Raw genomic sequence first — 18,985 nt, forward strand, 5'->3', positions numbered from 1 at the left:
ATGTAAGCATTTTTTGGCACAAAGGAATCAAAGAGAAGTTATGATAATCATTGAAGGTTCAAAAATCCATGGGAAACCAGAAGAGTGCACACAGGCTGGGATAATTGTGTCTGTATAATACAAATGGAAATCTGTTTAAAAGTGCCTGGGAGTTACCAGGTGAATCTATTTTTGATTTATTTTTTGGTTTGTGTAAAAGGAGTCACTTATGTAGATAGCAAGGAATTTCTCTACTTGCATTTTCGATATTATATATTGAGCGGTGGAGATGTGTATTATTTTTAATTACGTGTGTATGTGTGAGTGAGAATTAACAGCAGTTATTGTCTGCTTCCTCTTCTCTTGCAACAAGAAATATGGACAGTTTTCTACCAGTACAGTTGAGGTTGCATGCGGTTTTTATGCTGAAGTAACCAATATTTCTAAGGATAACACTAAATTATACCTGGTTTGGGGGTGGGGGCTGATTCAGATGTTGCACCACTTTTCATACTTGCCAGCATCTATAGTTGTGAGGTGGGCATAACATGTCAGTGGAGAGTCTATAGACTTCTGCTATACCATGGTCTCAAAGATTCCAAAATGTTAAAGTCTGTGTGCTTTCTTAGTTCACATTGTATGATGATTATATGAACAATGAGCTTAGTAATACAAAAATGTTTGGAAGTCTTCCATGTGAGTATAGAAAGCAGTTTGTGAGTGCAGATGGTAATGTTTGAACTGGCCTTTATAATGTCACACAAGGTAGGTTTGATTTCATAGAATCATAAAACTCTAGAGTTGGAAGGGACCCCCTAGGATCATCTAGTCCAACCCTCTGCAATGCTGGAATCTCAACACGTTTCCCCATCCAATTTGAAACCATGCTGGACCCTGCTTAGATTTGCAAATGTGCTAGCAGTGTTACCGGTATTGCTGCACCACATTTCCAGACACCATTAACAAAAAGAAAATATTTAGTGATTTGAGACAATAAACATATACAAGTCAAGTAAACATAGCATGTAATGAAGGCCCATGTACCAATAGACTCATAATGACTTCACTTTTTCCACTTTCATAAGATCTAAAGGGTATTACACTGTCAGGTTAACAAATCTATACTGTTGACACATTGCAACAGGAGTACAGAACCTGTGGTCACCCAGATGTGGTTGGACTGCATCTCCCATCATCCCTGACCATTGGGAGTTGGACACCAACCAGCAACATCTCTATGTCTGCAAGTTCCCTACCCTTGTTTCACAGACAGTTTGGCTGCAGGTTAAGAAATTTCCTGATTATGCAGTGACCAATTACATTATACACTCAATTACTTACCTAGGCATTAGTATTCCTAGCAAGGCTTACTGGCCATGCCAGACAGAACTTGCTCTCTGCATGCCTATGATTTGGGAAGTGTACCAATTAGTTATCTGGGATGAGATGATCATTCAAATATAATGATCAAAATGAAGGTTACACAAATTGATTCTGGACAGGCTGTGCTTCATTTGTTTACTTGAAGTTTTGAATAGTTCCCAATACATAATCAAGGCTGAAATGAAACCACTTCTCACACACCAGCAGAACTAACACAAGTTGTACTGAGGGAGATACTACCTTCTCCAAGCCTACCCAAGGACTAGAAAAAATGGCAAAAAGCTATGATCATGTTGGACTATGTATTTGGCACTATGAGCTACAGTGGGAATGTATACCAGGCTGGTGAGACATCACTAATAGCATTAAAAGCACAATCGACTTGCTGCCATAGTTCTTAACCAATAAAGCTGCTAATGGTGGAACCCAATAGCACAAGTATTTCCCTATTTCATACCACAATATTGAAGCAATCTGAAGCATGCTTATTTGGGAGTTAAATCCCTTAGAATTTAGTGGAGCTTGTATGTGGTTTAACATGCATAATGCAGGATCTTAAGGTGCACTCTTAAGCATCTTAACAATATGATCCTCTCAATGTTTCTTCATAAGTAAACCCCACTGAATTCAGCTGTATGTAGTTCTGAGTAAGAAACCTAGGCCAGCAGTCATACTTGAAAATAAAGTTGTATTTAAATTGGTGGAACTTCATTCTAAGTAAATGTGTTAATCTGGGTGCCTGAACAAATGAAAGCACCCCATTAACATTTCATGGATGTGTTTCTAGTATGTCAATTATGCCAAGTTATACAGACACAAATCCTTGATGGCTGCTGCATGTTGCAGAACTCCTGCCCTTAGGCTCTCAGACACTAATATTATTTCTTTAAAACCTTATTTGTGTGGCTTGTATTTTTATTTGAATAATTTATATGCTTTTACTTTGAAGAATTGCAACTGGTCCCTAGCCCTCATTTTTGGGTGGGCTAGCAATCAAAATAATGTATTTTAAAAGTGGGTGCATAGTGAATGTAATAATAATGACTAGAAGTTTTCCTTGGTTCTATATTTACTAGTTTCTGTATTTTGCATTACAGAACTCAAATTTTCTTAGTGATTCTATGTACAAAATTGGGGAGCTTGATTGTTGCCTTTTCCCATTTCAACACACTTCTGTTGGGTTGAACATTCTGGGTTGCATCCAGTCATACTTGGAGTACACCCAATGAGATCAGTAGTCCTAAATTACTGTAATGTCTGAGTATGACTTAGCTGAATACAGCTAACTCTCCTAAATTTCCCTGATGAGGTGCTAGTTAAGCCTGTTTTAGTGTTGCCATATTTCAAAAAGTAAAAAAAGGACACCCCAAGAGTTGTTGAGGTGTTTTTTTTTAGGAAACCACTGAAATTGTTGAGCTTTTTAAAGGAAAACCCAAAAGTTGTTGAGCTTTCTTTTTATGAAAACACAAAAAACCCATGATTTTTTTGGTTTATTTGCCGAAGATCCAGGACAAACCGCCACCTAGATGTTACTTCTGCCTTTGAAATCCTGGTAATGTCTGGGAAAATCCGGACATATGGCAGCCCTAGTTTTTAAGTACTTGCAAATCAGAACATTCCTGTGCCTGTATCTGGACTGTGGATCTGGGATGCCTAACATTGTTCCCCTGTCATTAACAGAGCAGCCATAGCACATTCTCACAATCTTTCATTTTATATGCGTATATGGCAAGTATGGGAAACATGTGGCCCTACAGGTGCCTTTGCACTCCAGCTAGGGTTGCCACCATTGGTTGGGCAAAATAAAGAACAGGTTGGGCAAAATACAGGACAGGACAGGGCAGGGGGAGGGATTGAGGGGCCAAAAATTACTTCACTGGGTGCAGAAATGACTTCAAAGCAATCCATTACAATGGCACATGGGGGTTACAGTGGTTTATTCAAGGAAAACAACAACAAAAGCACCCACTCTCTGATCCACCTGCCTCTGTCTGTGCATAAACTCCTTCCCAATCCCCGCTGCTCTCCACTGGATGGATGGACAGTCCAGGCCCGTGCAACACCACTCTTTCTCCATTACTCACCCTCTGCCCATGCAAAACAAAAAACAAAAACCCTCTCTGAAACTCCTCCTGGCCCCACCGCACTCTCTGCTCACATCCCACAATAACTCTTCCTCTCTCCCTCTGCTCCTCATGGATCCACCCTCCCCATACAAACTCCTGCTCAGGCTTTCCCTCTCCTCCTCCCACTGGACCCACCTCTGCTTGCACAGTTTTGAGGATAAGAATGAGCTTGAATACACGAAAAAAGGCATCCTGTTTGAAGTCCAAACAGGGCAGGGGACACTTTTCTCCCCAAAAAGGACAATCACATATTTCTAGGGATGGGTGGGAACCCTAACTCTCGCTCCCATCATCCCTGTCCGTTGGCCATGCCTGGCAGGAACAGATGGGAGTTGGAGTCCAACAACATTTGGAAGGTCACAGGTTCTCTATTTCTGGCATACAGGGTAGCTAACTTGGTACCGTCAAGATTTTGCTATTGCTCCCATCATCCCTGACCATTGGTCATGCTGGCTGGGGCTGATATGTATAAGTTCCAAGGTTCAATACCTGGAGCTACTTGACAGCCACCTGTCAGGAATGCTTTGATGGTGTTTCCTGCTTGGGAGGGGGTTGGACTGGATGGCCCTTGTGGTCTCTTCCAACTCTATGATTATATGATTCTATGACTTGAGGTAGCAAGGCTAGAAAAGAGTGCAATGGGATATATGTAGAAGCATTTTGAGGTGTTTGATAGCACCTGGCACTTGGATGTTCTTGTTTTTACTGCCATGGAGCAGTGGGGTGCCTTGTTGTATAGGATTCTGTGAGAGGCCGCTTGTTCTGTGAGCCTTAGAAACTCTTTTATGGAGCTGTGAGAGGCACCACGTGCGACAGAGATGCTTTTCAAAACAAATCTGCAAGGTGCCTGTGACTTTGTAGTGGGGTTCTTGAAGCTGTACATATGCCAGTCAGGTAGGCTGGTCTAACTGTTAACACTGGGAAGTGAAGGCTGAGTACAGTACACACCCTTGTTTACTCTGCACCCAGTGTGCTCCCAATAGTGGCTTGGGAAGCAGTGTACACATGATGTTTGCCACAATCCATATCTATGCTGTTGTTTTCCTTATCATGTTTTTAATATTCTGTTGGGAGCCGCCCAGAGTATTATTATTATTATTATTATTATTATTATTATTATTCCTTATGAAATACTGCTTTTTGATGCACTTTCCCCACAAACTCCCTTCAACCCGACTTGAGGAAAAGAACAATCTAGCTGTGTTTTAAACCAGTAATGTTTACACAAAATAATGGATGCGGTCCTAAACTCCACTTACCAGGGAATAAGCTTAATTGAATTAAAAAGGATTTACTGCTGAGTACACATGGCCAGGATTTCAGTGTAAATTACCAAGAAACTGCTGCTGTTTTCGTTTTTTTAATGTTCAAGACTAGAAGAGTTTCTAGAAAAAATAAATATAAAGGATAAGCCAAGATATGTCCATAGAGACATATTAAACCAATAAGCAGTTTGCATGCCCACCCCCAGTGTTTATTTACAAAACATGAAGAAAAAGCCCTGCCCTCTTCCAGGTTTGCTAACAAAATCTTAACCAAGCATCTACATCCCCCCTCTGCTTTGCTCACCCCGGTTATTTTGAAACGGACCAGTCAGAATGAGATTTGAAGCAGCGATTGCTCTGCTCAGACCTCAGGCTCTTAGTCTCTGCAGAGGAAGCATCTACTACTACCACACGGAGGGTGCCCGCCGCGCGCCCCCCCCTTCCTATGCCAATTCGGATTAGACTATATCCTGCAGCAGACGTGTTAATCCGATACTTCTTCCCACCTGTTTCCTCGCCCGTTACCCAACCCCTAAACCGCCGGAGAGACTACGATTCCCAGCATGCACCTCGGCCGCTCCGCGCTCCGCTCCAGTGTAGCAGGATTTTCCCTGTGGATTGCGCATGCCTAGCCAGACGTGGCAGCAGCAGCAGCAGCACCAGCCAGAGCCAGCAGCTCCTCGTTCTGCCAGCGCGAGCGGCAGTCGGTGATGGTTCTGGCGGGGCGCAGCTTTGGGAGGACGAAGTGCTTCGCAGGGAGGATGTTGCTGCTCGCCCTCTTGGTAAGTGGCTGTTGCTGGGAAGCGGCTTCTGCTGCGGAGGGGCGTTTCGTGAAGGACGCGCGGGGCGGCGGAGGGCGGGGGCGAGCTGTCCGGGGCACTTGGGCTGGTACACTGGTGCTGGTGCTGGTGGGAACTGGTGATTCTGGAGGAGCCGGGCTCTGTGTGTGCTTGTGTGTTTGCACACAGCTCGCCTGTCAAAGTGAAAGCGGCAGGCTCACATTGCTTAGGTGGCAGAAGTTAAAACTTCTTCGGCCTTTGGAAAGCGGGCGGGCGGGCAGGCGGAGTTTGTGTATGTGTGTGTGCAAATACCTCACGAGAGGAGCCGCTGCTTGCAGGCTCGTGCTGCTTTGCTTTGCACGCCACGCTTGCGAGGCGCCCGTGGCCGGTTGTTGGTGAGTTGGAGGAAACCCGGCTGCTCCAAGGCAGGCTAGTTGCCGGCTGATTTATGTCTCCACGGCCACTTAACGCTCGGGTCCTTTATCAGTCCCGAGCTCAGGTTCTCCGGCTGCATGTTTTACATTGCTGTTTCTGGGATGATTATACAATACAGTATGTCCTGTAGAGCAGCACTGTTACCATTTCTCTCTCTCTCTCTCTCTCTCTCTCTCTCTCGATTCTACAGTAGGTAGGTGTAAGTCATTCCCCTACTCTGTGAGGAGGGAGAGAGGTGTGTGGCGACAATGATTAGGTTAGTTCAAATGGTTAGCTCTGGACTAAATTTTTGTGCAGAATCAGTCGACCTATTTCCTTTCCCCCTTTCTTTTTAAAATAGAAATAAAAGCAACGAACTGAATGTGCCGTGGTGAAACCAGACTTCTTCTGTAGTATTGAAATATACAGTATTTCAGTGGTAATTAGAATGTAACGGTGCAATCCTATGCTACTCCGAAGCAAGTCCCTTGAGTTCAGGGAGACTTGCTCCCAGGGAAGGACAGCAGCCTAAATACTGTTTGCTGAAGCTAGTGCTTCAAACCTGCTCTCAGAAAATGGGTTCAAGAGTGAAATAAGCACAGACAGGTCCTCTGCTTGTTTACTCAAAAGATAAACCCCACTGGGACTCTCTCCCAAGTGCATACACGCTGGGTTGCTTTCTTATACATCTTGCAATTCTAGGTGTGGCTATTCTTAAGTGTGTCTTGCTGAGTAAATTGGGACTCATTCCCTAGTCATTGTGTTTAGGATTGCAGCCTTCATTTTTGTGAAAAGAATATAAGTCACAAAGTTAGGAGATAAGATGACTTGAGAGATGTGTGTTCTCAGTAATGTAGAAATGTTTCCTTTTTAGAGGTGGGTTGAGGAAGGATGGAGGGTTGACACTTAAGGCTCACATGGGCTCTCAAATTCCTGTGACCTTGCTTGCAGTGCAGTGCACTTATCATTGTTTGCTTTCCACTTCCCTTAATTCTCTTGTGTTTTTCCTACCACCGTTTCAAAACAGAAACATTTTTTAAAGTGTTTTTTCCATTTCCACTGGAATTTTGTAGACTTCCCTTATGGCTCCTCTCAACTCTCAGATACCTACTGTTATCCCAGAGAAGAATCTGAACTGTCTGTTGTCAATAACAATAAATCATTTCCATTTTTAGTGCTTGGAATACATGGCTTAGGCTATCCACATTAGCCTGACAATACCAGATTATTTTAGGTTTTGCAGTAAATGTTTTAAACTCAGACTTCATTCATTCATGGTGAAATGTAACTTGGATTCCTTATAGAGGATGGTTATATGGATATGACTGGGTGACATTAAAATAATGAGCAATTCCCTTGAGAATTCTCAGATCTCTGTATGCATAGGTACACTTTGCACAATATGAGTGCTCATTGAATGTGCTGAGGGAAAAAAGAGACGAAACCTTGAAGTTTTAGGCATTGAGTGGAAAAGCTTTATGACAGCACATTCAGAAATATCAAGGTATGGTATAATTTAAATGGAGTACCACAAATGGTTTAATAACACTAGCTGCTAAAGTGGAGCTTTTTTCTGTGGTGGGAAAAAAGCTTTTACAACTCTTAATTGATTCTTTAAAGAGGCTTAACATGAATAAGTCAGAAGGTTGTTTAACAAGAATGCTTGCATAAATTCTTCTTTCATTTACCCTGTGAAATTAGACTTCCTTCTGTCCCCTGACAAATAATCATAACCTAGGTAAGTTCTTAATCTTCTTACACCTGCTTAGTCAGTCAGATGTGGACTTCTGAAACAGAGTGACATGATAGCAGTGCATTAATTTGCCTACAACAAACAAAATGTATAATTGTGGTTGTGTTGCCATTTCCCCCCACTCCCTTCCCCACCAATCCTTATTTGCAACCCCCACTCAACCAACTTGCTTGTGCCATTCCTGGGAAAAGAGTTGGGTGGTTGGTTTTCACTGAAACTCTTGCTTCTAACACAGTTTTAAACAAAAACTCAAGCAACAAAGCCCTAGCACACTCCTAATGCGTGCAGCCAATGATAATGTGCCAACAAGATGTGTTTCTTAACTTAAAAGGTAACCAGTGTCTGAATTTATTTTATCAATGTCAACATTCAGTGTGATCTTCTTTGCCACTAGGCAGATGCCATCCTTGCTCTGGTTCTCACAAACATTGGCAAATGTATGTTTGGACTGTAAAATTGCAGGTGGGGGATTTCATGATGGAATCGTCCCTCAATAGGAGCCCTGTAGATAGAAAACTAGAAAGTCAGGGAGAAGGCTCAGACAGTGTATGTATGTATGTGTAGGGAAGAGTGTCTATTCTGAAGTGGCACAGTCTGGGTACAGTTTTGGGATAATGCTAAATTAATTTCAAGAGAGAAATACTGAAACTTTTTGGGCAAAGAAAGAGCCTGTGGTTATTGCTTGCAATGTTACTTTATTAGGTTAACTTAACACAAATGTGCATATGTCGAACAGGAAGTGTTATATGAATTTTGGTTTCCTGCTAAGAGTATGCACTCTTCCAGTCAGCTTCCAGAGCTTTGCAGAAAGTCTTAATTGGAAGAGGATTTTGTTTAATCATTTCCAAGTGTTTGGTATTTACTTCCCACCCTCTTTTAGTATCACAGTTTGATGTGCCTCCTGGACCTGGATTCCACTGTTTAGCCTTAATACTGCTTCCTGACTCTCCTTTTCCTATTGCATGTGGGAACTGATTTTCTTGTTCTAGATCTCGAAAGTGCAGATCACATGGGTGGACCCATGTACAGGTTACCCTATTTGTATGGTGGTAAAACTAATAATAAAATAAAGGTTTATTTTTCCTTATAAAAACATAACTACGTACATAGATCTGGACATTTTGTTACCCAACTGGATTTTTTTCCCAATAAAAGATTCATTTTTGCTTGTAGTATATAGTACTATATATACACCCAGGACACGGATGGCACTGTGGGTTAAACCACAGAGCCTAGGGCTTGTCAATCAGAAGGTCGGTGGTTTGAATCCCCGCAACGGGGTGAGCTCCCGTTGCTTGGTCCCTGCTCCTGCCAACCTAGCAGTTTGAAAGCACGTCAAAGTGCAAGTAGATAAATAGGTACCGTTCTGATGGGAAGGTAAACAGCTTTTCCGTGTGCTGCTCTGGTTCGCCAGAAGCGACTTAGTCATGCTGGCCACATGACCCAGAAGCGGTATGCCAGCTCCCTCCGCCAGTAAAGCGAGATGAGTGCTGCAACCCCAGAGTCGCCCGTGATGACCTAACGGTCAGGGGTCCCTTTACCTTTATATAGTACTAGTATGCTTTGGTTTTGAGAGAAGGTGGGTTAAGCCTTCTTAAAACAGTCAGAACGATGTAAGTTTGCTCCTCCAGTTTCCAACTTGTGAAATGCTTCTGGATATGGGTCAGTTTGGTATTTTGGGGTGGGGGGGTGATTGATGGGTTGGATCCTATTACTACGTAGGATAGGAGTTGGATTAATCTCGACATTCAGTTCCTTCCATCAAATTCTGGCAGAACTATTTTTTTTTAATAAAAAGTTTGGCCAAAGTGGAGCTACTTGATGCATGATGGAGTGGTGCTGTTTTTCAACATAGGGCGTCCACTATCATCTGTATGACTCAGATAGTCTGCTGTAATGGCTATTTTACAGTCCTCCATGCTGTTCTTTAATCCTGTGTGTTTCAATGCCTGCCAGGTTCTGCAGTTTTTGCAAAAAAATAAAAATAAAAATAAAGATTCTACTGTACTCTGAAGCAGGAATCAATACCCTATCCCAATATTAATATTTGCAACTGATCCCTCTTCTGGAAAGAGAACATCTTTTTACCTTTTCCATGTGGAAAATTCCCACTGTGGCCTTTTGTTTTTAGGATTGTTCAAGATCTGTTCTCAGGCATGCAAGTCCTGTCGCTCTTCTCAAAACCCTTTTATTGCAGTCTTGCCCTTTCTGAAATGAGGTGAATATTACATGATAAGGTTAAATTACACGATGCTATTGTAGATTATCCTTATTATTCTCTATCTGCTTTGTCTAGCCCCATATTTCCTTTGCTTGCTCTTATGCTGAGCTTAGGTTGGTTCAGCCAATTTCGCTCCAACAATGTATACAATGAAATGCTACTTCTGAATTGTACTGTTTTGAATTTATATTCCTGTATTAGCTTGGCATCATTTTGTAACAGATTTAGCTTTTTATAATTTAATACATATTTGATACTCTTGCTGCATCTTGTACAGTGGTGCAGGTCCTGTTTGCAAGGCAGTAAAACAAATTAAATATTGTTGCTACCCCAAATTCTTGCAGGTTCTGAGGATTACAACTGCCAATTTAGGAAATGATCCGGAACAATTATTCTCCCCTCTTCTTGTCCAACAAAAATTGTGGCACGGGTGTGTGTGTAGGGGAATCACTTATTCCCATGTGCTCAAGTGGGTGATCTGCAACTAGACAAGCATTGAGTGACTTACAGTGCAGTCCTGTCTGTATGGCTACTTAGACCCTCCCAGGCTAAGTTATGCCACACAAGTGTTCAAGCTCCCAGGGAGGACATTGTAGCGAGTGTTCGAAATTCCTCAGGTGTGTTTTGCTACTGGCATGGGTCCAATTGTTACTACATGGAGATCTCCGGGTGCCAGGTTGGTGACCACAGTTTAAACACCTCTGCCTTAGTCTATAGTTAATGCCATTTCCATTTCTACTGTGTGTCTTTCTCCTTGCATACTGGCACAAGTGACTTATAAGGGCAAGCTGGGATGCGGGTGGCGCTGTGGGTTAAACCAATCAGAAGCTTGCCAATCAGAAGGTCGGCAGTTCAAATCCCCGTGATGGGGTGAGCTCCTGTCGCTCGGTCCCTACTCCTGCCAACCTAGCAGTTTGAAAGCACGTCAAAGTGCAAGTAGATAAATAGGTACCACTCCGGCGGGAAGGTAAACAGCGTTTCCGTGCACTGCTCTGGTTCGCCAGAAGCGGCTTAATCATGCTGGCCACATGACCTGGAAGCTGTATGCCGGCTCCCTCAGCCAGTAAAGCGGAATGAGCACCCCAACCCCAGAGTCATCCGCGACTGGACCTAATGGTTAGGGATCCTTTTACCTTTACCTTTACAGTCAAGCAATGTAGTTAAGATCATACAACTGTAACATTGGAAGCAGTGTTAGAAACTGGGATATTTGCCACATGACTCCTGGAACCTGGGTTACAGGCGCAAAAACATAATGGCTAGGTTTTTCCAAGGCTTGCACAGTCTTGCTAAGCCAAGGTTTGGCTTAGCATGTCATGTGAACCAGGCCATGGGGCTTTCTTTCCAAGTTTGCTCAGGATTGTAGCTTTAGTTTAAAGTAGCACGTTATTTATGCTTTATTGCTTATTGCTTTTGTTGGTCTTTTGTTTTCACCATGTGGAAGTATGTGTTGAGTGTTTGCATATATAGTCTCACTAAAAGGGCATTATCCTACTGTGTTCTTGGCTTGAGATCGTGTAGTTGGAGTAGCTAATTGAACTGCTGAATATGACTGCTACTTCTCTACAGGGAAAAATATTTAACCGAAAAGCTTAGAATCCGACTTTGAGGAGCCTTAGTGCTCACTCACTTCCATAATTATTGTGTGTTCTCCTGCTTGGAGTCAGGCCTTTAGGTTGTTTCATGCTGGAGGCCACCTTCTGCCAATTAAGCTTTCAGCTATTTGTCTGATGTAGGAAATAAAATGCTTTAAAAAGAAGAAGACACTAAACTGCAGCCTTCTTATTCTTGGCTTTCTTGTTCAAAAACAGAATGTACTTGAAGTAGAACTTGACAGTTATGAATTTTTCAGCGGGGGTGGGGGGGAGAGCTTTGTTTTGAAATGTTTATTCAAAGGTTTTTTTAACCTCTCTCTGAGGATGACAAAACACAGTAAGTCCTGGTTGCAGCACAGCAGATTTTAGTTTGAAGTTCTTGAAGTATCTCAGTAGAAAATAAACTGAGGATTGGAATGGTTCCAAGGAAAGTAGAATCTGGAAGCTTGGAACATGAGTCTGTGTGTATGTCAGGATGGTTTAAGTCTGCTGACATACTTCCAGTACATAAGAGTTAGCTAAAATGGCTCCTGAAGAACCTTTCAACTTTAGTTTACTGTCATAGCTTGCTTGCATCCATTCCTCCAGCAGAATCCCCTCCTCCCGCAGTGATGATAATCTCGCACCTCACCAATTGAACAGCAACTTGTCTTGCTTCTTGAGCCCCTGATTTGGCAGAACATACGTAAAGGAACTGAGGGTGTTCTCTTGAGGTTCTGCTGTGTTCTTATTAGATTCCTCTGACGTAGTTGCTTTGTCCCTCAAAGTGAGGGGAGAGAGTAGAGTTTTTTTCTCAACCCTACAGGCCACTCACCAAAGATAAACACAGAAGCAAAGTACAGAAACTTCACAGGGATACACAGGCAACCAAACTTCCCTCGCTGAAGAAATAAAAGCAGCTGAGTAGTACAGACAAGAGGAAAAACAATGGCATGGCACAATGCAAAAGTGGTAAGAAGTTGATGTTTGCTTCTCTTTAAATGCCAAGCGGAGTGATGGTATTCCTGTGCCCACAATTTCCTTACTTTTCTATTTTGAGTGGATTCATACAGCCATTTGAGGTGATGGCTTATGTAATGAAGCTATTACAATTGCTGGATGTGTGGGGAGAGTGTTTCCCCAAACTTTGACATGTACTGCAAGGCGATAAATTTCTTGCCTCCTTGTGAATGTTTCTGACGTTTTCCAAGCAGTGATTGTGATGTTGACATGTTTTGAGATTTGCCGTTGTAGGTGATGGTTTCAAACATTTCAGCTGCCATCTTGATATGGTCATGTGAACTTACCCACTGAATCTCAGAACTATGAACACCCTTTTGGAAAGCCGGCTGAGCGCTAGGAAGGAAGTTGACCCCTGAGATTCAAAGCTGAAAAACAAAGTGAATGGTGGAGGAGCAGGTTCTGGCCTGGAAGAACCTAAAGTTCTTTAAACTATCGTAACCATTTTAAAAGAAGTGTTACATTTCGAATGTGAAACACTCTTACATGCAAGTAGATATCATTGGCTACAGACGGATTCCAGTGGCAGTGCCAGTCTTCTTGAATGACTTACTTAGAGCTTGTATGGTAGCCTCTTCATACAGAAGGTATAGGGAAAATATTTAATAACCACTTTCCCATTAAGTAAAAAAGTACAAAGCAACCATGGTTAGGAAAACATTAAAACATACTGCCGTATTTCTCCGTGTATAAGCCGCCCCCATGTATAAGTCAACCCCTATTTTTTGAGCCCCAAATTAAGAAATAAATATTAAACACCAAACAGAACAACTTTGATATTTTATTAAATATTCAAAACACCGGTATATTTAGTACCGTATATTTAAACATCAAACAGTGAAGCAAGCTGTGTAATGGCAGCTGCTCCTGTCAGCTCAGCGTAACTCCACCGTAGTGGCAGCTCCTGCTGTCTCGCCTGTGTGTTGCACGTTTGTCTCAGTATTTACGGTATGTACCCTGTTTACTCCACGAGTGGTGGCAGATGCAAATGCTGTTCAAGGAGCTGCAACTGCCAGAGCTGCCTGAGTGAGTGCGCTTGGGGAATGGGGGGTCTGGGTAGCCAGGGGGCGGCTGAGGGAACCAGGTGGAAGGGACGATGTCTGGAGTGGGGGCTGCTGGGGTGGGGGAATACCAGAACAGGGTTTGTCATGAGGCCAATAGAGAGGGGAGGCTGGGGGGAAAGAGTATGGATGGCGGCATGTATTTATTTATATATTTAATTGCAAAATTATGTGTCTAAGACGACCCCCAATTTTAAACTTACATAATTTGGGGGAAAATATCATCTTATACACGGAAAAATATGGTAAATTGAGAAGTGAACACAGTTTACAACAATGCCTTCCGCCATTAATAACCCCTTTACAAGAATGGCCTGGTTTAAAATGTGGGCTAAAAACCATTATATTAGTCAATGTATATCTGTATCAAGCAAGCTTTCAGCACTAATGACTGGGTAAACTAATAAAGGATTTTGACAAATTGTGATAATAGTACAATTAAAATATTTTATTGTAGATTTCTTCATAAACCTTTCATGGGTTACCTTGACGCAACCAAAAAGTTGTGATTTAATTTAGATATTTCCCTTTTCCTGCTGTAATAAATGGAAGACTTAGTTTTCTGGCTTTCAGTAAAAGTCAGACTGTATTTAGCTGAGTGTAGCCATAAGCTGGAGAACACATTTTTCATCAGGAGGTGGACATCATGAGGGTGAAGGTGAATAATAACTTTGATTTGTATGAATGGTTGTCATAGCAGTGACTGTCAGATGCTGGGCTATTCAAAGATTTTGTGTAGATAACCACCTTTTCCAGTTGTGGGTTTAAGGTAATAATGGTCAGGAGCTGAGGCAGACTAACTAGAATGCCTAGGTTAATGGGGCAAGAGAAGAATGGGAACCTTGTGGCCCTCCTTACCTTGTTGAACTACAATTACCGATTGTTGACTATGCTGTCTGGGGCTGCTGGGATTTGGAGTCAAACAACACCTGGAAGACCGCAGTTCCTCATCCCCAGACTAAGAAGTAAGGAAGAAAAACAGAATTCCATTAATAGATCCTTTGAGTTAAAAGTGTAGGAAAAACTGTGCTGTTACCATAGCTATTCTCTGTAATTTGTATAGTGGTGTGCTTGCCTACGAAGTAGGTCACTTGTACAGTGCAATTCTGTGCATGCCTTTTTAGAAGTATGCTTCACTGAGTTCAGTGGAGGCGATTCTCAGGTAAGTATATATAGGATAGCACCCAAAATCACATTTTCTAATAAAGCCACAGTAAGGTAGTAACAAGCTCAAGGCACATTGACTTAATTAGAATTTGAACCCAGGTGTGTCAGGGATAAGTTCTAGATAAAGGAAAGATTTAGGTTATGCATCCTGAAGAGTATCTAAGAATAGACAGGCAGTGAAATAAGCTAACTGCTTAAGGAGAATGAATATTGTCAACAATAGCTCTCAACATTATCTGAAATGTCAGAAACGGTTATTGGTTTGTGTGGGATCACAGAGGTGGATTTGACCTTAAAAGATTCCTCCAAGCTTTGAAAGCTAGCAGAGAATGCTATGTGGAAAGTTACATAACCAGCAAGGAATGTTATGGTGCAACCAATGATAGGAGCAGATGAGTTAATTTTTCAACTGTAATGCAGAGTTCTCCATAGTATTTTGATATTGGCTAACTGTTGCATCATGGATGTGTGATGCAGTGTTAGGATTTTTATTTTGGAGATTGTGAAACACTTGACTAAGATGATATGGAAGTTGTTGGTAGATGCAGGTTAGATTTCAGAAATGTGAGGGTCCCACTCCTTTGATGATTTACAAATTGATTCTAATAGTACAATTATCAATTCTATTTATATTTACTCAGAAGCAAGTGCTGTTGAGCTCAGCGGGGTTTACTCCCTGGTAGATGAGTATAGGACTGCATTCTCAAGGGCACAGGAGCTGCAAATTCATCTAACCTGACTTTTTTTTACAGAAAACAATGAGCTTTTCAGTTCACTGAATAATGGGATCACAAATGGTAGAGTCTTGGTGGGGAGGGGGAGACAGAACTATGTCACTGCTGTCAGTCCTGCAATAATCGTTCCCTGCCTTGCTAGCCTTTTTCCACCTGGTTTGGGGGCACAGGGCCCTGACTGACTCCAACTATAAAAGCTAAGGCTGATGGAGAAGTAGTTCTATTCCTTTAAGCTAAATTTGACTTTACACCAGTAGCATATCACTCTGTCATTAACTTCACTGGCTTCCAGTTTGTTTCAAAGTGTTTGGCAGCTGGCTACATGACAGAGGGCCTTTCTGTGGTGGCTCCCAAATTCTTGAATTCTCATGTGCTTGCTTGGCACCTCCATTGTGCACATTTAGGTGCCAGGCAAAGCCTTTTATTAGATCCTTCTCCTGGTTTTAGCAAGGGACGCGGGTTGTGCTGTGGGTTAAACCACAGAGCCTAGGGCTTGCTGAACAGAAGGTTGGCGGTTCGAATCCCTGCGACTGGGTGAGCTCCTGTTGCTCGATCCCTGCTCCTGCCAACCTAGCAGTTCGAAAGCATGCAGTGCAAGTAGATAAATAGGTACCGCTCTGGTGGGAAGGTAAACGGCGTTTCCGTGTGCTGCTCTGGTTTGCCAGAAGCAGCTTAGTCATGCTGGCCACATGACCCGGAAGCTGTCTGCAGACAAACGGCGGCTCCCTTGGCCTATAGAGCAAGATGAGCGCCGCAAACCCAGAGTCATCCGCGACTGGACTGGTCAGTGGTCCCTTTACCTTTTTACCTTGTTTTAGCACCCAGTCTAATTGTTTTTTGTGTTGCCTTTCTCATTCTTTCATGGTTTTAATTTGATATGTTGGTTTTCTTACATATATTTATTTTGGAAGCCCCCATGAGGCCACTTGTCCAAAGGCAGAGAACTGGTTCTGCAAATAAAGTACCGCGGTATGTTGGCAGGCTAGCTAGTAACTTCTGAGGACTCATTTGCGTGCCTGTTTCAGCTGCTTCTTCAAAGTTAGGATTCTGTGCAGGTGTGTGTGTGTGTATGTGTGTGCAGGTTTTGCTCAGTGATGTACTCGGCTCCCTGAATTAATTGTTGAGGGAGGGAAGCCTTACTTTGGTTGGTTGATTATGCCAACTGAATAGATGAAAGTTTGCAGCTGTAAATACATGGTGATTCCCTCAGTGCCAGTGGTATTCATAAGGACACTCTTCCCTTTCCCACCTCAGATGGGTTTTCAAAGGAGTTCAGGATTATCATTACTCTTTTCCTCCTTTCTTTACAACACATACCTGTTTTTCATAAGAGACTTAACCCCAAGAGCCCTTTTCTTTCCATTTATATACAAAACTAAGCAGAGAGTTCGCTTTTCAGGTGGCAGAAGCAACTGAGGCTGACAGTTCTCAGCTGAAATCAGTGTCAATATCTCCTTTAAATCAGGATCCTTTGCAGTACAGTGGTACCTCGGGTTAAGTACTTAATTCGTTCTGGAGGTCCGTTCTTAACCTGAAGCGTACTTAACCTGAAGACCACTTTAGCTAATGGGACCTCCTGCTGCCGCTGCGCCGCCAGAGCACGATTTCTGTTCTTAAGCGGAGTTCTTAACCTGAAGTGTATTTAACCCGAAGTGTGCTTAATCCGAGGTACCACTGTACTCGGATCTGCCCTGAAGTTCGTTTTTGTCTTGGAAGCCATTTTGCCACTGGTGTTTTACTGCAGTAGCGTTTTATGTTCCCAAATTGACGAGAAAGGAATTCATTAAGTTGGACTTTCAGCACAAGGTGGTAACTTGTCTTGCAAGTTTTATCATGGAAGTGTTGTCTTCATTCATGATTAATCAAGAATACCTTTGGCTTCGCATTTTGTAAGTGCATTTAAATTTAATCGAGCAATCCGTCAAGGAAAAGTCAGATGACCAAGTTAACCAGTTGAATGACAGGCCCTATCATGCATTCTTTATGCAAGAAATCTGAAAAGTATTGGTTTCTGTTTCTTTGGAAATCTGTACTGGGCCTCTATAGTAGTCAGTATAACAGGCTGCATAATTACAGTGGCAGTGCCTTACTGGATGTTCATGTGCTTGTCACCCACTCCCTTGCCCCTGGTGTTAAACAAATGCATTGAGTCCTGTTGTTGTTGTTGTTCAGTCATTCAGTCATGTCCGACTCTTCGTGACCCCATGGACCAGAGCACGCCAGGCACGCCTATCTTTCACTGCCGGCCGCAGTTTTGAGTCCTGTGGTTCTTGCAATTGCTATCATTACTGTGATGATGAAGACTTGAAGAGTCATAAGCAACAGTGCTAATAATACAGTGTCAAGATCAAAAAATAACTATAAAAAGTGTTTACTGTGACTGATATTTGTAGCATATTTTTGTTGAATTAGAAGGACTTTCTGTTGACATACCAGTTTAATCCATTTTTCAGAGATGAGAAGCACGGTGTAGATAAGTGCAAATTGGTAATGTTCAACAAGCCCTATCTGCTATTAAAATCAGTGCAGCAAAGTAGAAACATCTTGCTTGAAATGCACCAGCAAAACAAAGAAAATATTGCAATGCTGTTCCTAAAGCTGTTCTTAGTTTTATGACCTTGCATGTTTTCTCCAATTTCTTGACTTCTACCTGTTGGGGAGACTTCAGCCTGAAATGATTGAACTAGAATATATTGGCAAGTTTGATTCTATTAATTTAGAACTTAATTAAGAGCAGGTATTTCTCTCCCAATGTGTTAAATCAGCAAGCAGCCCTAGGAAGATTGTATTAGCAGTAATTATCGCTACTGGGTACAGTCATCGGTATCTTATATACCTTTTAACTGGGTTTAGAAATAACACAAAAGGTCCCTCTTGTGTCATGGTCTTCAAGCCCTGTTATGCTGTCTGCCAGCCAAAGATATGGCTTCGTAGATCTTACTAATTGCTGAGGCACCACAATGAATGGTTAACATTTAAGGTGCCACAAGGCTCCTGATTTGATTGAGAAGCCTGCAAGCCAAGACTCTTCATAAATGAGAGCACTGCAAAAGCTCTTGCCACAAGAAATGTGTTTGTGTGTCCTATTTGTGGAAGTCTCATATTGGTTGTAACTTATTAGTTCTGTGTCTGACCACCGTGGTTGATACATCACTGGTGCATGTTGAAGTACAGGCAACAGAACATTCAGCGCTGTGTGCACTGTACCTGCTTCTCTTGTCTGGCACAGCCCTTGACACATTATATTTTGTCTCTCTATAATATCCTCCCACTGCTTCTTGGCCTACAGATCCCCTCCTTTCAGGACTATAAGCTGTTCTTTGAGGCTTGAATAAAGCTATGCACACATACATCTTTGACTCCCAAGAACTGCTGGAGTGCTTTAAGGAAAAATGTGTGGGGACTTAGAGAAACTTGTCTAAGTGTTGTGAATTTATGTTGCCAGGTATCTGCCTCTGCCTGCATGGAAAGGCTGCTACTGTTGGGCTCTTACAGTGAAATCCTATACA

At 42.4% G+C, this 18,985-nt stretch overlaps 1 protein-coding gene across 1 annotated transcript in view; it reads left to right on the forward strand.

Moving 5' to 3' along the window:
* The first annotated feature begins 5,370 nt into the window (after window positions 1–5,370).
* Window positions 5,371–18,985, forward strand: part of PDIA5 (protein disulfide isomerase family A member 5) — a 138,474-nt gene continuing 124,859 nt past the window's right edge. The window contains exon 1 of the mRNA XM_033162684.1: window positions 5,371–5,535. Within this exon, the coding sequence (XP_033018575.1) occupies window positions 5,464–5,535 (72 nt within the window). The 5' untranslated portion in view covers window positions 5,371–5,463. The remainder of the gene's footprint in view (window positions 5,536–18,985) is intronic.

The sequence above is a fragment of the Lacerta agilis genome, chromosome 1, assembly GCF_009819535.1.
Source record: "Lacerta agilis isolate rLacAgi1 chromosome 1, rLacAgi1.pri, whole genome shotgun sequence".
Classification (NCBI taxonomy): domain Eukaryota; kingdom Metazoa; phylum Chordata; class Lepidosauria; order Squamata; family Lacertidae; genus Lacerta; species Lacerta agilis.